General features: G+C 37.9%; 1 protein-coding gene across 1 annotated transcript in view; it reads right to left on the reverse strand.

Annotated features, from left to right (window-relative positions):
• Window positions 1-1,253: 1,253 nt before the first annotated feature.
• The window catches only part of ST6GALNAC3 (ST6 N-acetylgalactosaminide alpha-2,6-sialyltransferase 3), a 232,725-nt gene continuing 208,603 nt past the window's right edge, over window positions 1,254-25,375 (reverse strand). Inside the window, exons 4-5 of the mRNA XM_052800401.1 lie at window positions 11,091-11,198; window positions 1,254-9,538 (exon numbers count right to left, since the gene is read on the reverse strand). Coding sequence (XP_052656361.1) covers window positions 9,352-9,538; window positions 11,091-11,198 — 295 coding nt within the window. The 3' untranslated portion in view covers window positions 1,254-9,351. The remainder of the gene's footprint in view (window positions 9,539-11,090; window positions 11,199-25,375) is intronic.

The following is a 25,375-nucleotide window of genomic DNA, read 5'->3' on the forward strand; positions in this document are numbered from 1 at the left end:
TTGCATTCACATCCCATGCCACTACTATTAAGTATGAATGTACTTCAAAAGTAGTATACAAACCCAACTGTCCTGCATGGAAGAAGGATGAAATTAATCCATATTACATCATGCTGTTAATATGCATTCACAGCTCACCCTGTAGTAGTTCTGAAGGGAACATTACGGTATATTCAGACAGTATGTCTGAAAAGTAACACACAAATTCTGAACAAGCCCCTTGGCAGCATATCAAATTTGAAGGACCCTCGAAGTTGAGCATGTGAATGGCATTTCTTCCCTTTATTTAGTTTTAGTCTTACCACAGAAATTCTCTTTTTCCTACCCCTCATTGCGGTGGCTGACAAAATAGCCCAGTTCATAAAGGAAACAAATCTCTGTGCCATGAGTACCTGAGTACCAGAATCTGGCCCAAAATTAGATGGTAACAGTTGTTGTACTATATATGCCAGTGCTGACAAACACACCTGGAATCTCCAGCCCTTTCACAAACCCAGCTCATCTGTATGCATTTAATTCAGCACATACAGACCAAGTTAAAATTTACACATTGCAGTCTGTTTCTTTTTAATCATGTTCTCAGCTGGTCAGTAAAACAGGAAAATTAGAGGCTAGTTAGAAGCTAGAGGAGTTCTAGTTCCTTCCCTCTCTCAGCACCATGGGATCCACTGCATGATGGAAGAGAATTTATGTAGGTCCTCCTCATACTCTTGTCAACATAGTAGCTGCAAGTAGAGGTTGGCACCTTTTCATGAGATGTGATCTCTCCCACAGCCCTTCAGTCTTACACAGCTCTCTCAAGCATGTGCTGAATGTCCACTCCTAGGGGGTTTCAATGACTTGTTCTGAGAATGCTATGCTCTGAGAGATTGCTTGAAGGATGTACCCTTTATGGATAGGATCCAATGTACCTTTCCTACAAATCTCAATTTCTGTGTGCATATGTGCACGCCACATGTGTTTTAACACACAGAATTAAAAACATGAGTTATTGTAAGTGTAGGTTTTCTGGCTGAGTTTACTCAACATTACTGGATATGTTTAGGATAGATGCCTTAAAATGTCTTTAAAGTCAATTAAGAAATAATTTAGGCATAGTGTATGTTTGTGTGCAGCAGATTATAATACTTTCTAGAACAGAGATCTTTGTTTCTTTGAGTTCAGTGAACTGTCAGGTATTATTATAGTCGCATATACATAAACAAGAATAAAAGTGTTTAGCACAAAATCATATATAAATTATGTCAGACAAATGGAAAATCATATACATTTATTTATATTTTAAAATAACCCAGGCACAATTTTAGAAGTACACAGAAGCACATTCTCCAAATGGGAGCAAAAACTAAGTAGCATATAGCAAGAAAACACATGGCAGAACATCTAAGATAAGTATAAATAGTATGAAAGTTTTCTAAGTCTACAGTGATATCTACTATGAATACACTTGTCAGCATTACAAAAAGGCAACCAAAGAATACATGTAATAAATAGTTTAACATGAACTTTCTAAATAAGTTTATGTTAGCAGCATATAGTAGCAACTGTCTAAGAACAGAAGAATGCTTGTACACTGTATATACATGCACATATGCACACATATACAGACACAACTGGAAGGCCACAAGAACAAAAATACCCTGGGAAAATGATGAAGGGAATTTTTATGTGCAATGCAGTATACAAAAACAATGCATGCATTAGCAAGCATCCAGCATGTTCATGATAAAGATCACATCCACAAGTGGAATCAGTTAACTCTTCATCAAACCAAGCACTTTCCATTCTGTACGCATGCTGGATTACCCTGTCCTATACCACATTCCTGATTTACGGAGCACATTTGGATGCTAATTTTAGGAGGAGTCAGGAGCCCTTGATTCCCATGATCTGACAGGAGGAATCAGATCTCAGATTTGAAAGAAAAATACCTATGCAAAAAAACACCTATGCAAAGCCTGAGGCGGGGGTGGGGGGAACCAACAAAGGGATTCTATTTAGCCAAAAGATGGGCTAATAGGAATTTCACTTTCTTGTGGGGCAGTCCAGTATCGTGGCCTCACTTAACAAGGTTCTGTATGCCTGATGGAGTGGTCCTGAGGATGTGAACTAGATTCCTTTTGGATGAAACTAAAAGATGTGCTCCAATCACTAGTGGCATTCAGCCCATGGAACCAAACTAGAGACTATGCATGGTGTGGAGATCAGGTCTTTAGCACCAACAGTTTCAGGCTACAGATCTGATCCAGCTGAGCTAATTCCTCACTAATGTAGACCTAGGCTTTGGAAATATACAGAATAAACATGAATCAACAAGTACTATAACCTACATCTACCATGTAAATTAGTCTTATTTGTTCTTACTTGCCACTATCTGGAAAAAAAGACTTTCCCTATCGGCACTCTTTGTGTTTGCAGTGTGTTTGCATGTGTGTGCATGTGTCTGTGTGTGAGGAGGGGATAGATGAACAGCCAAAAGAGCAGTGAGCACACAATTTTTTCTTCCTCCAGCCATCCTCAGAAATACTATTTTCAGCAGCAACAATATGAAAAAACTACAGGCATCTTAGCCAATCTTCTACATGTGCAATTCCCATTAAAAAGATACTCCCATAAATGTAAAAAATTTGTGATCACTGCCCTGCCAACATCTTGGCATTATCCATGTCAATAAAGTCATTCCCGATGTTACACTCAGATGTGATTTCCTTATAACAGAACATAGAATTGTGACTGTGAGCACTAGAGGAGGTTCACAAAAACAAGTTTAACTATTTCTGATTTTCCAGTGAAAAATGTCAAATTTAGTAAATATTTCCTGGCTCGTTTCAACAATTTATTTGCTGCCAGCTGCTAATGGCTCTTACAGAGCTCCAGCAAAGTGCTCTGGGCAACACATGATATGAGAAAAAGAAAAAGGACTACTCCTGCTGCTTAAACTAAGTTTACACACAACTTACATTATTTATTATAGTGCGAGAATGTGTAACATGCTATCATGCATAATACATGGTAAGAACATGCATTAGTTCAAGTTTACAGTCTCTTTATGGCCAGTAAATCAGAACAGCAGTGGCAGATGCTGACAGCTGCATATCTTGAGGAATTCCCAGAAATAGCAGCAAGCAATGCAAAAAAGACACAATATCAGCTGTTTAAGACACCCATAAAATGGCGACTCTTTGTGAGTTAATCATACAAACAATAACAAAACCCAGTGATATCTTTCCTACCACATTCAAAGAAACCGAGTTCAGCACCTGAGGTGAGACTGTGCTCCAAGCAAGACCATGCTGCTGACTTGAGGGAGCATCCCTGCTCTGACACCCATCACTCCTCACCCCCAAGTTAGCATCACCACTCCCCTGGCCCCACAGAAGGGGACGATGGGGTAGACTTTGTGCAGCTCACAGGCTGTATAAGTCAGCTGGACAACGCACCTCATCCAATGGGGCTGGAAAGGGCCCAAAGCTGCGGCTGGGTGGGGAGCCTATGAAAGCTGGGGGAGCAGGCCCAGGTATGCCACACAGATTACTATGGCTTCCACAGAAGCCCTGTCTTTCAATGGGGACAGACCCTCTCTTTCTCCTTCAGCCCCTTTCTGGAGGGTTTGCCTAGGAGACTCCAATTCAGAACAGACACATGAGACTTCTGTAGATGATGCAATACAAGGTTTACAAAAAGCTTGCTTTTCTCTGTGTCATTAGCTATACATCACAGCAATAGCCAGAAAAATATATATGACTCTGGTGGTTGGCTATTTACCATACCATTCTTCACTCCCACATGGCTAAGTCACATTCCTCTGCATCCTCTCAGGAAAGAAGGAACAGAATGAGACACATCTGCTGAAAATGAAACACTTTCTCCTCAAAAGAACTGTGCCTAGTCAGGAAAACCAGGCCTTTTTCAGTAAATACATGACTCTGTTGTATGCAGTACATCACAATGCCCACAGACAGCTCCTGTGTGATCCTTTGGCACTAACACAGAGTTTCACTCTTGTGGGTACCCTAAGGTTCATCATGAACCCCAGACTTGCTTGAGCACAACTAAAGACATACGCTATTTCTGAGATACATGCAGAAAAAAAAGTCAGCAAAATATAAGCATCAATATGTAAAGTGCTTCTCATTTTCTATTTACTAAGGGCACCATCCAGTTATAACTCATGGGTGACTACTTATTTAATTCTTACTTACCTGGACATGTCCTCTGGTTGAGCATCTGCGCTCTGCTGCCAGCTACCTTTGTGTGGGGTCCTACTTTTGTCCAACCCACGAGCAGGTGAATAAAGACCATTTGCATCAGCCCTCCGAGTGTTGGATGAGCTCCTCTTTATTAACTATGCAATGCATTATGTGCGCACGGTACTTCTCAGACAAAACACTGCTTACCTTAGTACCTAGGAATGCAAAGATTTTACTGGGATGGGTGCTGTATTCATTAACTTGCCAAAGTGATTTCCATTAGTTTTGAATTGAGTCATCAAAGATTCCTAAAGCAGTGAGTCTTCAGATAATTTGTGTCAGGCTGACTTCTTCATCCCTGGTGTTGTTTACATAGAAATCTTCAACAACACAGAATTTGCCTCTACTTTTTCCTGTAAAGGGCATGTTTTCTTATTGCTGCTAATTCCTACTGGAGAGAGTAGGACAATAGTTCTACACAGGAGCTAAAGGCATCTGAAGAAACAGAATACTTCGGTAAAGTATTTCCAGGAAAGATCAATGGGTACTCCTCTCCTAAAGCACTTTAGGGGCATTTTTTAGAAGTTGGAACACCATCTGCTCCTAAGTAGAACTCTTCCTCAGTCCTTCCCGCTTACTGATGTAACTGATATGAGCAGTCTGCAGATGGAGCCTCCCAGCCCAGATGGAAAGGGAATTTGGCTGGATACATAGACTACTTTTTTTCTTTCTGTGAAGAGGCCTTGGTATAAGCAGAGGGATGTGATCTGGACATCTAGTGGGGATGAAAAGTTTGGGATCATGTCTGCTGTGTCTGTTTGGAAAAACAAAAACCAGTTTTTTATGTTATTCAGTTAATTACCTGTGAATTAGTAATTAGCCAGTCAAAAAGATTTTTTTTTCTTAGGAAAATTTCTGCTCCTTCCTATTTAAAACTTTTTTTCCTTGGAAAAAAATTAAATCAGAAGGTAATGCAACATAAACATAAAGTGTATTAAAATTTAAACATTTATTAAAACCAAGCCTAAGCAAGTCAAACAATAAATGCCTTTTTTTTTTTCTTCAAAAAGTATATTTTAAAAAACTAACTAAATTGTAAAAGAAACATTTGGTGACGTCTTAGCTGACTGATGGCAAAAAAAAATGCCAAATAATTTGTAAGTGTCCTGGTTTTGGCTGGGGTAGAGTTAATTTTCTTCCTAGTAGCTGGTATAGTTTTATGTTTTAGATTTAGTATGAGAAGAATGTTGATAACTCACTGATGTTTTCAGTTGTTGCTAGGTCATGTTCATACTAAGTCAAGGACTTTTCAGTTTCTCATGTCCAGCCAGCAAGAAGGCTGGAGGGGCACAAGAATTTGGGAGGGGACACAGCCAGGACAGCTGACCTAAACTGGCCAAAGGGATATTCCATACCATGTGATGTCATGCCCAGTATATAAACTGGGGGGAGTTGGCTGCAGGGGGTGGATCACTGCTCAGGAACTAACTAGGCATTGGTTGGTGAGGTTGTTTTGTATATTCCAATTATTTTATTATTATTTTTGTAATATTTTTTTTTTCTTCCTTTCTGTCTTATTAAACCATCTTTATCTCAACCCACAAGTTTTACTTTTTTCCCCGATTCTCTCCCCCATGCCACTGGATGGGGGGAGGGGGCAGGGGGAGTGAGCAAGCGGCTGCATGGTGCTTAGTTGCTGGCTGGGTTTAAACCATAACAGTGAGCCTTCCTCTATTAGCAGCAATATGAAGATCTATTTTGAAAACCTCAGGTAAACTCCCTGCTTGTTTTATACACATGAGTAGTTGATTAAAATAGGACTGCTTGAATGAATAAGCAATTAGGATCTGATTACATTCAGGTAAACTGTAGTAGGCTTTATTTAAAGAATTAATAAATGATTCTCAGCTGATGTCTTAACTGCTCTCAGAAGGTGAATCATCAAGGTCTCTTACTACACAGCCAAGTACTGAGATTCTTTCTTCAGTACCACAGTGCTGATTTTTAACAGATTTTGACAAAGTCATTTCTTTGTAGAATCATCTTTAACACAGTGGTCACAGTTCCTTACTCATATCATAAAAATCATGCAAATATGTGTTTAGTTTATGCTAAAGACAGGCTCATTTAAATAAGGGAACTGATGTTCATTTACTCTAGTGTGAATGAAGCCTGCTGCAATGTTTCTAAAACTGGATCTGCTCTTACTACAAATCCAAGCAGAGAGCAACACTTACTTTGCTCTGACAACTGCACTCTAATGATGTTCTCAATTTTGCTGTACGTTTAGCTGTTCCTAGAGCTGTATTTTTCTTAGCTAGCCTTTGCATGAGTTACTGTTTCATACAGCATGCAAGCACTCCACAAGGAGCTTCAGTATGAAGCACATATTTTACAACAGATTTATGGCGATTTGGCAAGTCTTAATTATCTTAAAAACTTTCTCAGGCTTAAAAACTGCCTTGCATGTGAACACAACTCAGGCAGAATCCTCATTCTGTGCTTGCTGGGGAGAAAGACTATGCTTCGTGAGGACACTTGTCATGTAAGTCTGTCCAGCCCAACTGCACTTCCATGTGCAGCACTTTCATAGTAACTTTCTATTAACCCAAAGACCTTCTAAAACAAGCTCAGTTTGACTGATGTTCTCCCTTTCAGCTCATCTTCCCACCAGGGAGCTATAGGTTTTCCCAGGCTACCCTGTACAATGTGTGTGGAACATTGTCCCTAGTTCTGCGCGTCCTGCATTCTTCAAATCCTGCATTACAATTTTTTTATTAGCTTTCCATCTATTCAGCCATCCGTCTGAACTGAAAAGGTGCATATGCATATTGCGATAAATCTAGCTCACTGTCTTTCGCTACTACAGCTCTTCATCCATCCATGACCCTTCCCCCTCTTGATTTCATCCCGTGCTATATTAGCCTACAATTGATTTTAAACTCGAGGGACAAGAAGCAGCCACTTTGAATTATTTGTATATTATAGCATTGCCTGTAGCATTCAGACACTTCGGGCACCTCTTCTGCAAGGCATTATACAAATACATTGCAAATGAGAATATCCATCTCAAGAGCTTACAAGAAAGTCAGTCAAGGCAGGGAGTAGGAAAATATTATTGTTCTCCTTTTTCAAACAGGAAGGTGAGACATCAAGTCATGCAAGAAGTCTAGAACAGAGCCTGTATTTGAATATAGATGTTTATACAGAATCGTAAGCATGGCCCCAGCCTTTGTCTGACAACCAGCATGAACACTTACAGCACTAAAGTAAGCAGCAAAAGCTGAGCTATACTAAAAATAAAATCAGAAAGCTACATTTACAGTAGAAAATAGAAGGAGCAAGAGAGATGATACCCTGGCATCACCTACCAACAGGAACAAGAAACCAATGGAGGAGGAACACTGGTGAAGAGATTTCCTCCCCATCCTAAGAGTTGCAGCTGCTGCTGAGAGAATATACATGCCATGAACATACAAAATATAGATTTATATATACAAATATACAATAGGAAATATTCAGTATACAAATACTTACATGTAAAAATAGCTTTTTACTTTCCCCTTTTCATGATTTACAAAAGCATACAAAGTTTCCTGTTGGTTAACGTTTAAGTAGTGTGAGTAAACCCTGCGTGTCATGTTCCACACATAATTCTTTCAAGTGTTCACAGTATTGGCTATTACAGTGTTGAATCTGACATTCCAGATGTTAAAATATTGATAGGACACATTCTAAACTTAAAGCATTAATTTAAATACATTTTAAATAAAACTCACATGTGTAGTTGAATTATGGTCATATTACAAATGAGTCTGCTGCAGTTGAAAACTTTCCACGAGAATAAGCTTGGAAATACATATTTCAACTAGAGATGAGTATATTTTAAATTCTTGAACTGCCTCTTGATGTGCAGATAATACTGCGAGGTGGTGAGTTCTTTCAACTCCATCTGAAGCAATGCAAACTGAGAGAACGCAGTATTACAAATTATCCTCAGTAGGCAAGTGGATGCACAGAACAATTCGCCATCAGATCCAGACATGCTGTCACTTTCGTCAAATACCCAACAGACAAGAATAAATGACAGGTACCATTGGTTTTGTGTTAAGAATACATGCTCTGTAGCATTCTTCATCAGGAAAGTGCTTTATGGACTTAAATTAATCCTCACAACTCCTTTGTGAGGTAGATAGATACTATCCCTGTTTTTAAAGATGGGGAAACTGGAGATTTAAAATAAATTATGATGGCTGCATGGGAAATACTGTCAAAATACTGACTGGTATTTGGATGCTGAAGCAACTCAAAGGCACAACTGGAGTAAATGGAGATGTTCATCGACAACTTTACACTAACCACCTTGGGTACTGACAGCATGCTTGGTACAACAGACAAAGGTTCAGCATGGGCTGCAAAACACAGTCTTTGCTAAGTGCCATGCTGCTGGAGCTAAACTGTGGGACAACAGCCTCAAAAAGTACAAAATGCATCATCCAAGATGGTGCAGCCTGACCAGGGTGGAAGAAAGGTGCATTTCAGAAGTTATTAATTAATTTGGAGCCTTGAGTAAATAGTATCTTCTCAGGCGAGAGTTCTGCACAGTTCAAGAACCATATTTAGCTCATCTCTAATTTTACCATATATGCAAGTGCTCACATGTATCAATGTATTCAGGTGTTTTTTTAAATTTACTCACTCAAAGACCTTGGAGATCTATATTTTTCCTCATATTTCTTTTGTGGAAAATTTCTACTAATACCACAAATGGAACTAGTGCTGCAGTACTGCAGATGAGCTACAAATACTAATTTTAATTAACTAAGGTGATGGACAAGTTTTAAAGGACCACCATGTTCTCTGTGTGCACCTGTATATGCAGGAAATCTCATCTGTCTTTAATTGCTCCTGCCTTGAAGTAAAATCCAGTTAAAGTATAAAGTGCATTGTGTGGAGTAAAACCCTAAGAAATAACAAACAATGTGTCTGCCTTCCACAGATGATTAATTTTGCTTAACAGCTGAACCATCACCCTCTTTGTCTTCTAGTTTTTAGTTTAGTGTTACCTAGGCTGAGAAAGGCCAGCCAGATGTAAGCAAAATTATTGTAAACTGAGACATTTTTGTAATATGCTGTTAAGGGAGAGTTAAGAAAACCAGTATCAAGATACTGTCCAGTTGGGGTGTGTAAATATTATTGTGTGCTTCTTGGCCCATTTAGCAAATACTTTTTTTTCCGTGATAAACCTATGGCCTCCATATGGAGCATTTTCATGCAGAAAGTATTCCTCACACTCATCTCTTCCTGGCTCATAATAGTGGTAGGGAACTTTACGAAAGCCTTCTGACCTAGGGAAAAAAAAAGATATACTTAAGTATTATTTCCAAGAAAAACATTAATATATACTGCACCTGAATTATCTGAAATCCTTTCCATGTGTCAGCACCCAGACTCTTTTGCTAAATTGTATAAGGGCTTTCATTACAGCATGATTTGTATGAATTTTCCTATAGAAAATGAAGCTAAGTGTATCTCTCAACATACACTGATCTTATCAATCAGTAAGAAGCTGATGGGCTGGCTCTTATGGGTACTGCACATTTTGTTTAACCTGGGAGAACTCAGCCTATAAGGCTCCATCCCGTAAGTCTTCTCATTGGATAGTCCCAACTCTTGAAACTGGTTCTTGAACTGGCTGTATAAGGCCGTTATAAGAATAATATACATTATAAGTAGGTAATGCAGTCAGAATTGCAGCTTTAAGGAAACCCATCCTTCTCTGCTGCCAACAGACTGAAGTGCTATCATGCTGTTTACTGGTTTTACATCAGGGCTATGCAATGCCAGCTTGGCTGAACTCTGTGAGGACAACTTTAGTCCTGTCACCCCTCATCTCAGGGCGCCTACTGTGTTTTCATAAACAAAGAACAACATATGTTCATTCCATCTGGATGACTCAATCAGTGAGATCTGCAGGTTCTAAAAAGTCAGCTTCTAATGTTGATACCCTAATTAAACAGCTGTGACTCAAATGAGTCCCACACTGGAGTAAGGCAGAATGTGGAGTGAGGGTCTGCACAAAGACTTTAGGAGCTGAGGACCCACTGGACTGGTTACATGCAAGACTTGAACCAGCCTCGGTACAGAAGAATAGATTTGTACTAGTATCATACATTGTTTATGACACTTCCTGCTTTTCTGAATGAGGAATAGTTTCATTTTATATTTTTCTACCATATATTGTAGATTAAAGCATTTAACCTGGACTTTTAAAAATTGTGTTTAGAGTTATACTTCTGACAATAGGATTAATTCGTTGTCACTGTAAGGTCACTAACAGTAGTTGGCTGGAATTTATGTCAGTTTACTGTGATAAAGCTTGCAGGACTTGTTTTATTATCTAATTAGAAACCCCCTACTACTCAAACCAAGCTATATATAACCTAGAAAGTTCAAGTAGGTTGCTCAATGGTGGTGGAATGTAATTTTGGGTAACTATCCTGGGCTAATCATTCTTTCACTTCCAGGAGTATTTGGTATTCAGAGAACGAATATATTAGTATTTCCTCTATAGATTTGTTTTAGCAGTAGAAGTAAGTACATTTTGTCAGAAGAGTATGAACATACTTTGTTTCCAGCTAATTCAGAAACTGCAAAAGGTCTTTGATTAAAAATAGTTCCTTATGACATCTGATGTTAGATTTTGTAAATGTTCGTATTTTATCAACAGCAAATACCCTATCAGGACTAAATATGCTGACAGTAGTGTCATATCAATGCACAACACTGGGAAATGACTGCCTGATCCATTTTTTGGATTTATGATATTAAAATCAGTTGTGAAATTTTGACAAGACATCAGAATTGTAGATGCATGAAAATAATTTCCTATGATCTTACTTGCAGTAGGTGTCATTTATCATCCCATAGACGTGAATTCCATAGCAGGCATCCATAGCCAAAATTAAGGTAAACCAACCCGTACTGAGATATGAACCTGACTGGACTCTGTAAAGATACAACATACAGAAAACAAATTGCAATGAGAAATTATCAACACTTTATCAAAGAAATATAATCTATTACCTGGGACAAAAGGCATTAAGCAACTTGACAATCTGTCAAAACCATGCAATTATTTTGAATTATTTATAGATATAAAATTCTCATTCTTCCCAGCTTGGGGCCTCAAGCTATTGTCCACAGAAAAAATACCATGTTAAATATCTGGAGTCAAACAATGCATCTCCCATAAGACAAAAAATAATTTATTTTTGCATCCGAAAGATAGCAATTAGTGGAGTGTGTAAAATGAGATAAAGTTCACCAAAAGGCAAACTACTGGCGGAGTTTGTGCAGTGTGCATGTGAGTATGCACCATCCTCTTCCACAAGCAAAATCTTAATCTGCAGTGGGCAGTCCTCAGCTTGAAAATTTACAGAGTAATGAAACTTTTAAGGACATTTTGGCAGAAAACCATTGAATACAAGGCTTTGAAAACCAAAATTATATGCATATCCCTTTACATAGGTTTGTGTTATCATTCTTTAAGATAACATAGCAGAGAGAAAAACACAAGAGGACAGTGCCCAGATTGACAACCTTTGCTCAAATAACTAGTTGCATTAAATCAGTCCAAAAAGAATTACCTGCATGAGTGAGAATAAATGACGTGTAAGAATTTGGCTCACAAATTGGCTATGTGAGCAAACGTATGCATTGTTAATTACAGACCAAATCCTGTTCACTCTACTCATGCAAGTGTTACCAATGGGGGACTGGGAGTCAACAGAGCTACCCAGATAACCTGGGCAAGCAACACTTATTGCTTTAAAACCTCATAAGTAATAAGAACACACTTAACCCTTACTGCTTACAAACTGGTTGAAGTCCAGCTTTGTGATTGTATTGCTTTCAGTTTGACTGACATCAATGAGAATAATTACCTTAAAATTATAAATAACTTGTCCAATTTCCAAAGAAAGATATCACAGCCCCAACTTTGGCTCAGTTTGAGAGAGTTGGGTGTGAGTGAGAGAAAGGGATAATCTCGCTTTATGCCACATCTTTTAGCTCTTAGCTTTTGAGTACAGCAGGGAGCAGTCTGTTCTCCATCATAAGTTAAAGTAGCCTAAGGTCTGCACACAATTAAGTTTTGCTGCAAAAGAACTCCCAAGTAGGCCTATGTAAGAATCAGTTATCCTCACCAACAAAATCTTCTGAAAACATTTTCATCCTGGGGTAGGAATAAAGCTTTCATGTGGAAAAAAAAATATCACATATTAACTTATCCAGCCTATAAACCCCAACTTTCCTGTGAGACAGAAGAATCAACCTCAGGTGTTTCTTCCTGGTTCACAGCAAGAACGTTCTATGGTCTCCTGCCTCCCAGGTAAATCTGCCAGTCAGCGGCTTTTGGCTCAGATTCTGTTTTACTTCCTTGCTCTTTCTTGTTGAAGTTTGACAAAATACTAATTAAGATGATGGGTGAAAAAGTAGTTGTACAACCTTTATAATGACATTTACCTGACACATACAGGACTGAGATTCAAATTCCTTCTCTGATGAATACCTTTTATTATGGATAGTAGAAAGGCTCCAAGAGCTTTACATTCCTAAAGAAACTCCAGTATGCTCCAGTTTAAACAAATCTTTTTCTTTTTTTGTTGGTGAAAAACAATTACCTCAACTCCCAGAGAGTTTTACTGTACTCAAGAACATTGATAGTAGTTTGGGCTACATCTTCTCTTCCTTGCCCATGTCTATCTATCATCCTTCATGGGTTAGCTGGTGTGAACTTTTATCCCTACCTTTCCTGAAATGTCCTTTTCCTTGGGGAAACTCCTAAGTATCTAGCTGCTTTTGTAAGGGACCATTCTGGAAACAATAAATAAAGGGTTAACTTAGCACTGAAGAATTGCAAGTAGGAACAAAAGGCAGGGTGTCAAATACCTGTGTTTCATTAGGTGGACGTGAACTATAATGGTGCTTCTTTACTTGACACCTTTATAGCCACAAAACTGTACATCTGTTTATCTGTCCCGTTAGGATCTTCATTTCTTCAAACAGAATTTTCTGCTACTGTCTAGCAAAGAGAATTCCCAATCCGATTCATGTTACTTCATAGTAACATTCTGCCATGATAAAAAGCTGCATTGCTTCTAACTTGCTTTCTGCTGTTGCACCAGAAGAACACTAGCCTTGAGCTTTTAAAGCCATTTAGAATCATAATAACCATTTATAAGAACACTATGAAGATCAGGACCCTTCCAATAGTGGAGGTTTATTGGAGAGTACTATATTGACAGTAGCATCTGAAATTTGCTATACTCAGGAGGAAAAAGGAATTTTAAAAAAGAATTAATCAATATTTCATGTCTTGTTTTAACACCATTGGACCTTAGTCCTCTCATCTATATACTACACTGGCAGGATAAATAAAAACAGCAGAGTAAGTTCCCAGATATCTTCCCTGGGAGATGAAGTACATGACAGAATACAGATTATATACTTTAAAACAAAGCACTTACATTCCTCCCATTTTTTCCTCTGAAGATACACAGGGATACAAGGGAATATACTGAAGCAGTGGGGATTCTGGATGATTTGGTAACACCTTAGAATTCAATCTGATATCATAAACATACTTTCAACATTCTAATGAAAGTAATATTAGAAATGTGAAAACAATTTTAGCTGTCCCTAAAAAGTCATATATCTCTGAATACCTTTTAAAAATATCGTCCCACAAAACTGTAGTGCAAAGTAATGTCTCAGCCCTTGCTATTATGCTAACACTGCACACTCAATTTCTTTCTCTACAGGAGAGTTTTTCATGTTTTTTGGCCAGGGCTTTTTGAGACTCATTGGAAAGAGTTCCTCTTGTTACTGTAATTGCATTCAAATTTCAAATTTTACACACTGAAAAGAATCCTCCATTTATGTGTAGCATAAGGCTATGTTACTGCACAAATCTGAGGGAAGGAGGACATTAATTCCAAAATAGGGAAAACAGGAGTTTGTTAAACATCATTCGTAGAACTACTACAGGCAAATCTATTGTGATATATGTGTGTGCAGCAAATCCAAAATTGTTCCCTATGGCTCACAGTGACTTGTTCTTATACTCTAAAATTAATGGGGCACCAGATCTAGGCAGGGAATTGTCTCAACAGCTCAGGAGAAAATAATGCACTATTTTTCAAAAAATGCATTTAAAAAGTTGGTTTTACTTTCAAGACATGATTTACAGCTGGATGCAGCAATAAAAAGGCAATGCTCACAAAAAATTACTTTGTCTGTTTATCTTGAAAATGAAAGCTTATTTTGCATACTTCCAACATTATTAGGATTCTTAAAGAAATGTTAGTTATGGGGATGTTATTAATTCTGCTAAATACCATCCAGCATTTCAGAAAAGTACATAGACATATGCTTAACATTAAACATATGAAAAGACCAATGGAATCAACTTAATTAAGATGCTTGAAACAAAGCATATGGTTGCCTATCTTGCTCTTAGTGAAAGTTTAAGTGCTTAAATTGTCATTATTTCATCTCAGAATATAAAAGCTCCAAGATTAATAGTTATTTGTAAGTTTCAAGTCTCAAAACATAGAATTTGCATTTTTAGTAATGCTTTCCATAAACTTCAGTAGAAAGCATTGACTATAGTTTCTCACAACGCTTTAAAAAGGAGACTTGCCTTCTGTATTTTAGAAGGAAATGGTAAAAAACATGTTTAGGATTGCTAGAATTGTCATGTGTGACACATAAAGCTTTAATTAAAAATTAATTGAAAATAAAAGTAATTAGACGGGGTTCTTGACCTTTAGTTTTCCAATATTCTACAAAAAGCATAAGAAATTGATATAAAGAAGATGGAATAGAGAGTGCCCCATAAAAATGTTGGCGACTGAAATTCATCTACTTTGACATCTATAACCATGCTTTGATGTAGGCTAAATGAAGGAAAAACTAGTTCCTTCTCTCATCAGAGGAAAATGGAGGAACATCAAATATCTTCTTAATGATCAAGGGCAGGTGAGTTCAAATCAGGTAAAAGTTTTGTTGTTACTTGAGTTCTGATTTTACCGTAGAATTCCAAGAAGTTTTTTTCTTTGTTCAGTTGTTCCAGGATTTTTTATGTCCACAATCAATTCTAGCTCTATGGGTCAATGGACTGTAATTTCCAGTGGGGACTTCAGTGGTAAAAAAATAAAAATGAAAAAAAAGTTTGTTAATGCAGAGATGATCTATAGACAAGCAATTTCATGTCAATCTGATTGCAGAAAAGAATTTAGAAGCCTACTTTTTAATTCTTTACTGGGAGAAATTAGAGAGCACAGAAGGTCAATTAAGAGTGTTAATTAAGATGAAAAATGAAGAAATTTAGGACTTCAAGAAGCTATTAAGTAACAGAGAGCTTGCCAAAAGCATTAACTAGACACTTTTCCTTTTTTGCTTAAATTCAAAATATTGTGGTAAAATAAAATTCAACAATGACAGATTGAAATGACAAGATTCTCCAAGCCAATTAATTGACAAAAAAATGTATGTTTTTGTAAAGGTTGTTCATAGACTCTAATCCTCAGATGACTCTCCTACCAAACCAATCAGCAGGAGTTTTGTTTGCAGCAGCTTGTCAGGCCCCTTGATTAATAAATAAGTATAAATAAGGGTATTGGTTTAAAACTAAGAGACCTGTAATCCACAGAGTGGAGGCTTCATAATGTGAGATGTCCTTCCAACATGCTAAAGGATTTGTAAAAATGATTCAAAATAAATATAAATATTTTCAAGAACTGTGTCAAGATTAGCTCAGTCTGCATTCAGGTAGACATGTCTCTGGTACTTATTGATATCTGCAGCGCATCAAGATACCATTACTCTTCTGGGAGGGGGTCAGTATACTCTCTCTGCCACTTACCCTGTGTCAGCCTCGTCTGTGACTGACCCTCAGGAATGAGGGTAGAAGGTACCTGTCTCCTGTGCTATGTCCCCTTGTTAAAGACAACCAGCTCCTTTTCTCCCTGGGTTACTGTAGGTTTTTGCATTGCTGAATAACAGTGTGTTTCCTTACAAATAAAAATATGGAAAATTTATCTACCAGCACAAATGGATGATCCATCACTTAATTCTGTACTAACCAAATCCATGCTACCATTGTACTTATGTTGACTCAGTTTCTCTTTTTTTTTTCTGAGGAAGCATCTCTGAATATAGCTGCTGAACAACTCTTCCTTGCCAAATTAAACACTCACATTCCCCAAGTCACAGGTTTGGTCTCTGTCTTCCTCTTCATATCAAAAGTAGATTTGTAAATGACAGATTAGAATGAGCTGACAGAAAAATGCCCCCACCTCTGAGAGAATGGCAAGCCTCATTTTCCTACCACTTCTCCTTTGAGGAGCACATATACTTCTCATGCCAGAAAGCTTTTTTCTTGCGAAGAAAAAAGGAAGTACATTTGGTACAGGAGAACGGTAAGACTCTAAATGCTGAAGAGTATTAGCACTAGTCTAGATTTAATTCTGTTTTCTGTAAGACTCAGTGCTTTGTTGCTAATAATTTCATTACATACCTTCTGCAGAAAAAATAGCACAAGACGACCAATGAAGATGCAAGCACAGAGAATTGATTTCACATGGTAAAAATTGTTGCTATTTCTGCATTACAAAGATACCTGTTAGGCAGTGGTTTATCATAATTATTCATTCTTTTGTATGTGTGTGTGTGCACGCATGTGCTTGCTTTGCATTCCATAATGATGCAGGACATCTAATAATAAACACCCATGCCCCTCTAGCAGTGAGCAGACTGTCTCACACATTCAAAAGCCCACACCGTGCTTCAGGTCATTCTGAAAAGTGAAACATTTATATATGGACAGATGTTTTATTATCCATCATGTATGGTTTTATGCAAAGCTTAAACAAGTGGAATGCATTATGAAACAGTACAGACTACATTCCAGATTCAGACAGTGGCTGTGCCCAGCAAGATGTACCTGGGAATGGAGAAGTGATGCACTCCTGCCAGCCCAAACTCTTGGTAGATCATCCTTACTGTGAATCCTGACAATAAACTGCAGTCAGGTGGCATACTGTCCAATTAATCTCCAGAAATATATGTTTTCTATCTATATTAATACTGCACCAAAGGAACACAGAGGACAAGAGTCCGTTTCAGTTGAATTTGCTACAAACCCGCAGTAAAGGCTACTCCTACGTCACAAACTAGCCCATGAGAACCTCCCCTCACAATCTGATTTAAAAAGAGATGTAATAATTAATAAATCCTATGTCAAAATGGCCTTGAAAAAAAAGACAGGAAGGACACTTCTGAATGATCACAAAAGGGAACAGAGAAATTATGGCTTTGTATTTAACTGCATCTAACTAGAAAAAAACCAAACAAGCGACTATTTGACTTACTATTTACAATTTTTGGCAAGACAGGCAAAACCAGTATTAGAAATAAGGAAGAATCTGTTACTGCAATTACTGAAATCCATGCAGCATCTGCTTGGGTATATAATTTATGCATATAGTTCCAATCTTTGTGTTGTGTATGTATTTTTTTATTTCTTTCCTCTCTTTCTCTGCTCTATTCAATATATGCATGGAAACCTGAAACAAAGGGGGGCGGGGGGGAAGCGGCTTAAAGAAGTTGACTTCTGCTGCCCAGGCTTATGTAGTTTCCTTATTTCTGATTCCTTGACCTGACTTTGATGCATCTCAGCTTAGTCGTGAACTCAGGCAACAAGAGAAGGAAGTTACTTCATCCAGGCAGAAAGGGGTCCTTCAGATGCCTGTGCTGCTGAGCTCAGAGAAGAAACAGAGAATTCCTCTTTATCAAGAGTAATCATAGAGGTCCAGCTTGCTGCAAAGCACTCAGAAAAGAAAGAAGACTAAAGAATTATAATTGTAAACCCTGCCTTCCAGCTGATATACATATATATATATATGTATGTATTATTTTGAGGTGATTCTTGTGCAGGAGAACCTGTGCTAGTCCTTCTAAGTCAAATGGCATCCCCCATAGAGAACAAGAGTTGCTAGCTAAATTTCTTACAGCTATTGGGCTTCTGCAGCTCACATTGAATCTTCAGATACAAATTGTGCTCTTGGTGCAAATATTTACAGAACAGTAAATCCCAATCCCAACCTTTTTTTCTTCCCCATTCTCTTCCCTAATCATCCTGTTTCCAGAAATACATATTCTCTTGATTTCTCTTGAATAAAGAATTCTTTATTTCCCTTTCTTAAGTACAAACTGTGGTCTGAGGCACAGCCCATGCTATTGCATGTGCTCAAGTTATTAGTAAAAGATGCCTTTTGTAAGTGCCCTGGTTGCAGTTGCCACCTGGGATCTGAAGTCAAGCAGTTTATGCATGATTACCAATAACCTTGACCCACTGAAGGTGTGTTGTACAGAAAGAGAAGTGTATGGCTTCACACATCTCCATTTGCACTTGGATTTTGTTGATGAGCAAATGGATGTTTAAATCAGAAGAGGATCCACAGAAGTGTTGACCATTACATCCATGCAATTACGTTTGGAATGAAGGGAAACTAAATTCACATAAGCAGATTTGAGGGCTAAGCTGTTGGCATCTTTACATAGCCATTTTTCTCTTCAAAAATCACCTGAGTAAAATCCACTCCACCCTTAGGAAGACTGAGCTTATCAGGAAATGCAACTCTTCTGGTCTATGCCAGCATAGCACTTGCTCCACAGTACAATTACTTATGCTTGCAGTGGTTGAAGCTAAAGGGAGATAATGCCAAATCTGCTTCCCCTGGACATTACTCAAGCCTGCAAGTTAGTTGTGGCACCGTGGTGTACTCCTATGCCACCATTCTCCACTTTCCATTGGCCTATGCTAGGTCAAAGATTTACTGCAATCCCTGATGGCTGTGACAAAGGGAGTGACGGCTGAAACCTTAACACAGGTTTCACAACTTGTGCCACAGGCCTCTGTAGGGCAGCTTTATGTGCTCTTCTCTTCACCAGTAGCTGCATCCAGTTTGCTGAGCGCTGGTTCAACATCTTCCCACAGCATGAAAGGGAGTAGAGAAGGATTTAGATTTTCATCCTTTGTAACCAAAAATGAATCAAAACTCAAAAGTGTGCCAAGTGGAATTAAAAAAGACAACAGTGACTTTTTCCTGCATCTACATTTAAATCAATACTTGCTGTCTTGGGTCTGCACATTTTTCTCCAGGGAGGATGTAAACTAAACAGAGCTGCAGTTAATCCAGGATCCTCGAAGAGATTTAATTAAGCAGGCTTTCCCACCCTTTTCTTTTGGTATTAAAGGGCACTTACTATTCCTAGCTGCATATTTTAGTGAAATCTATTGTAGGTGAATACAGAAGAAATTTCTTGATTAGCTCTTACCTTGTCAAGACAAGATACTGAAGGCAGTTCATCTAACCTTGGCTAAAAGTGGCTTAAATTTTTAATAAAAACATTTTCTATTAGGGGTTTTTTTTTATATTTAAAGCAAAAAATATGAGACAACTTTCTAAAGGTGCACATTGTATGTCTGTGACATTGGGGTGTGAGCAGAGACTTTTACAAAGGTATTTTGTTTTACTGCTATGGTGAAAATGAAAGAACAGCTAGCACGAGATTGTACCTTAACTGTTCATTTGAGTGGGGAGAACACTGGACCAGATACTCAGCTGATAGAAACCACACTGATGTACATCAGCTGATATCCTTTCAAATTTTCTGCAATCTGCAGTCATTGTATTGGTTTAATCACTACCTCTTTGATGTTAACATGGAAGGGAAGGCAATGTTACATTTTTCTCCCTGCATTTCACATTTTTCTGAGAACTTTGCTTTTCACCAGGGTAGATGCTCATCCAGAAAAAGCTTATAGAGGGCCAGCCATAATACTAATGGGAATTTTCATTTCTGAAAGGAAAACATTCACTGAAAAAAGAGAATTTAAACCCCACAGATAAGGCCTTCATCGGTGCATACCCCTCTATCAACAACTTGTCTCTCCTCAGCTGTGTGTTTCCAGGTATTCTAAAATTAATTCCTAATTTGTTGCTAAATTACTCGCTGATTATTTACATTACAGTAGCAATGCAAATCCTCACTCTGCAAGGCACTATACACCCACATGTGACAGTCCTTGACCCAAAGAGCTTAACTGTCAAGTAACCAAGAGAAATGGATTCTTTGGAGAACGCACATGTCCTTATCCCTAGTTCTCACAGGGAACTGATGCATACTAAGATTTCCTCCCTTACATTTAAGACATGTATATCAGTATTAATTTAACATGCACGTGAAAGTCTCTCTACCAAGTGTAGCAGGTAGAATGGAATAAAATAAATGCAAGACCTTCTAGTGCTGATCCATAGAAACTTCCTACAATACTGCATTGTGTTATTGAATCCGGAGCCACAGTGCTCTTCTCTACACTGCCTATTTGCACAACCCAAAAGTTCATTTTAGATTATGGAACATCAATATTTTTAGCAAAAATGAAATCTTAAATCCAGACAAATTATTCTGATGTGGAAAAAAGGAGGTAAAAATAGAACTTGCGTGGGTCTGAATTTTAATCCAAATGCAAGAGGCCATAATGTAACCCATCAGTCAAGCTTTGAAGATGAACTGCTAATTAACACAGATGTTGCCTTCCCTTTTACTACTGTAACTTTCTCCAGATTAACTTTTCCTTAAAGTAAAAAAGGAACAAAATATTTCTCTCTCCTTTTCTTTTTTTGACATACAATTTAATGAAACACACACACATATATAGGGATCCTATTACTGTTTAGTATCAATATTAGGGTCTTGCTTACTCTCTATATTCCATCCAAATGTCCCTAGTCTTTCACTGCTTTCTTAAATAACTCACCTCTGTCCAACTATCTAGAAAGAAGCAAATAATCCTAGCCTCTGAGCTATTGAAACTTCCCCTACCTTCTCCATTGCTCTGTTCACATAGTAGTTGGCTTTCTGATGGGCACCTCTCACTGATGTACATTGTGGGCAGAAGAGGTTGAGGTCTCATTAAAGCCCCACTTGAAATATAGGGTCCTACATCCTCAGGACATGCAAGATTAGTTTTTGTGTTTCCCCTTCTGCTCACCAAGAGCCACTACATTTATGCAGCAGGGTCTTCTGAAGGCCAGATGCCTGCAGCCACTGACACAAAAATTTACACTGAAGGCAGCACCTTGATTGCAGACAGACATATTCGGCAGAACAGACAAAGAATGGTGCGTTTTTTTCTCTCAGATGACAGCCTTTAGAAAAAAGCATGATACAGCAAACAATTTAGAAAAGCAGAAGACTGTCACAGAGAAGCTCATAGAAGAGGAACTCTAGATCAGAGTAGATTCCCTTCTAGCCCACTGCACAGTTCCTTCAACACCAATTTCAGGTATTTTTTTCCCATATTCATTGAACAGACTGCAGGCAGGTAATCGTACAAATGGAAGCTGGGAGAAAAATCTCCATACTTATTAGAAAGGCAGTGAAATGCTCTAAAAGAGAATTTTTATGGCTTCCCTGCTATCAACTGAAGTAGCAAATTAGTTAATTTTCTGAGTCTTTCACAATCCAGCTTTTTGAGAATAGTAAACTCAACAATTATCGGACTAATCATCTAGCCAGCTCACTGTCAGTGTAAGGTAACGCCTAGTTATCAAGTATGGTGAAGAATTCGATTAGCTTCAGGGATTTGGTATTTCCAGGGAACCAAAGTTATTAGAACACGTTCATGAAGCAGGACAGTGCTCCTTTGCTTTATGAGTAAATGCTCTGATTTCTCCTCCACATATTATATTGCTCTTTGTGACATCATCTTTTCAGTGATTCCCAATATCAGCTAGTTAAGACTTGGATATGTTGCCAGTGAAGCTCTGCAGGCAAGCAGCTCTTTAGGAGGCCACACACATGACAGACAGCATATATCAGAGGAGGCTGTTGCTGCTCCTGAGGCATCAAAGTTCAGGCCATCACAGTTAACTGAATTCTTATCTATAAGATTTGCATAACAAACATTAAAACAAGCTAATTCATTACAACTAGAAACTACAGCTCACTTGTTACAATGTAGATGACACAAGACTACAACTTTTTGGCACCAAATTGTAAAATTTAAAACTGCTAAAAATCTGTTATCTAGTTACATTACAGAGAACTCAGGTAACACTAGTAGCTACATTGCTGGAAGGAATACCAGATTAAAAATTAAGAGTTCGATCACACACAATACTAGAGATAGTGTCACAATTAGCTTTACAAAACAACATCATTCTTTGTCAGGCTTTTTCTTTGCCTCTTCATGCTATTTGCCTGATAAGCCCTTGCCAAAAAAGACATTATACTAATTACAATTAGTTATACAAAGTGTGGGACAACTGAAATGATTTATTGGTTTTTCCTCACAAAATAAACCTTATTTTGAATTCCAAATATACAGTAAGAAAAATAAAGCAGAAACCCCAGATGGCATGTTTACTCCAGACATGTATGAATGTGAATGTACTTATAGAGACATTCAATCCATTTAAAGCCTTAATCTTACAGTAGTTCTTTGGAAAAATCAGTGCAGAGTAGGTTTTATGCAATTAAATTCCTTTTCCCCTGAGCAGAGACATTTAAGGTACAAAGCCAAGAGCTGAGCTGTTTTCAAAAAAACTTAGAACAAAGAGGATCTTCCAACAATAGTTAAAAAAAAAAAGTGTCCAGGCCAACAAATAAAACTATGCATATTTGTCATGCAATATTAATGCAGCACTAACTATGTTTGCATTTGATATAATCTATTACCTACATGTAATCTGAAGAGATGAAAGAATATGAAGCTGTGTTAAACATCTTTCTGTGTTGAATATCCATCTGTGGTAACTACCACTTCATATCTAGGCATGGAAATAACAAAGGATCTTTTGCTTCAGTTCTTTGGGAACTCATTCTAAACATTCCTACAAGACCCTCCTTTGTCCTCCATCCTGCAACATCAAGAATGCTCCTCAAATCATACTGAGAATTTGCTCATCTTGTGAATATCCCCAGTGTTCAGATGTATCTCCATGAAGAATGTGCATGGACTGAGAGTCTGAGCAGAACACAGTGCTTGATCCTTCATGGGGACCCTCCTCACAAGTCTGTACCTTGAATTCCTTTGAAGTTCCAAAAAAAATACCCAGACTTACTGAAAAATGAATAGCTGATCCAGTTTGATGTTATCCCAGTCTTTTTTACAGGCCCCATCTCCAGAGCTCCAACTCACTCAAGCACTTAGATATAAACCTTCCATAATACAGACAATGAATATATGCAAGTAAATAGGCTTAGATGCAACAGCCACACTCACAAACCAGCAGGTTTACTCCCTGATCTCTGCAGTGCCTTTTGCCACTACACTAGCCATTTTGTCCTCAGTCTTGACAAGAGAAGGCATAGCACTTAGGCAAAATACATTTCTTCTCTTTTTTTCTGGTCTGCAAGTCAGCATTATCTGATTAGGTCTACTTCCTACGGCTTGTTCAGTCTCGTTTATCAGGCACACTGGAAAATATTTCCAATAATAAGCCACCAGAAATCTGCCTTCATATCTGGTGTCAGGCTACATATAACAGAAATCTTTTCATTTTAGTTTTAAAGTATTGCTTCATTCAACAAGCTGACTGCTGGCTGACACACAATCTAACCTAAAGGCTATGGATCAGCAGGTAAATGCAGAAATTCTATTAGTTTTCAGACCTGAGGTTTACGCCTTTCATTTCAAATGAAATCAAAATCCTACACATGAATAGGTAAAGCACAGAGTAAAGATCCTTTCTTAAAACCATCCATTACCTATTACATGAGTGCGAGGAAGAAAGCAGTTTCTGCATCTTGTAGATACTGAATTTCTTGTGCTCAATGACTCTGGCAAGGATGGTAAATAGCAGACATAAAAGAGATCCATTTTGAGGAAAAATTAAAACCATGACGAACATTATATTAGGCAATGTGAAATCCTGCAAAGGTACAAAGACAGGCATATTCAGATATGCTTGGTATTAACAAAACCTCTCCAAGCTTGTATAAATTGGACTTTCTTACCTAAATCTGAATTTAAAAGTCATAGGCAAACTTGGCTATGCTTTAGACGTTTTGGAAATGAGCATCCTCATTTAGCACCAGAGGAAGGAAATAGTGCAAAAGTGCATATTACAAAGTATCCAGAATGTTTATGAAAATGCTTCTTTATCCAAACTGAAAGAAAAAACATCAACAAAGAGAGATTTCATTCCTTCTTTCCTTCTGTAAGTGTACATACTTTTGACACGTAATCAGATTTCATACCCTGCTTTATATATAAATACAAGAGATTTATGAATGATTGACACCTGACTTCATTTTACTGTTTGCTCTGAAGAGATATGTTCACATACGTCAGCATTTTGACACAGTATACAGACTGAATCCCCAAATTAATAGCAGTGAGTATAATTCACTTTTGGTGTGGTCTGGCAGAACTTCACTGAAGTCACTGGAACCACTTCTGCCAGAGTTGAATTCTTTGTGAGACTGGTATATTGTCTGGCAGAAATACCTTTTAGAGATAAGTCCCCCTAACATGGGGCCCACCCTAAACCTGTGGAAAGAACACATCTAGATTCTAGCTTTGTGGCTCAGAGATTTCTCTATTATATACACAGTTCCTGTATAATTATGCCACACGCTGTTTTCCTTCAAAACAGTGGATAATGATTGTCTTAGAGCAAGGAAATCAATTGTGATTACCTAATCACAATTATGATCACACTAATAGTGGGGTTTTTTGCTGCATGTCTCGTTCTGTGCATTCAGTTACGAAAACGTTCCATGGTTTTGCTATTTATTCAGGAAAAAATACAGAAGAAAAGCATGACTTTTTCTTCTTTGAAAAATTAGCTGTAATATTTGTCTTTGGAGTATGGCATTAAATAGTAGAGAAGCTAGTCAGCTTGTTGGGCTCCCTTTTTCTCATTACACAAGCCTACTCACATCTTTCATTTGTATTTTGTGGTTATTTGTATTTAATCTGTATTTTCCTCTGGCAATAGGTTTCATAGCCTCTTGTTTCATTTTGCGCTGATGCTATCTTATAGCTTGATGATTACAAGTGAGTTGGTATTCTTTATCACAGCTCTTAGCTATTACAATATTCA

This window comes from Harpia harpyja, chromosome 11 (genome assembly GCF_026419915.1).
Source record: "Harpia harpyja isolate bHarHar1 chromosome 11, bHarHar1 primary haplotype, whole genome shotgun sequence".
NCBI lineage: Eukaryota > Metazoa > Chordata > Aves > Accipitriformes > Accipitridae > Harpia > Harpia harpyja.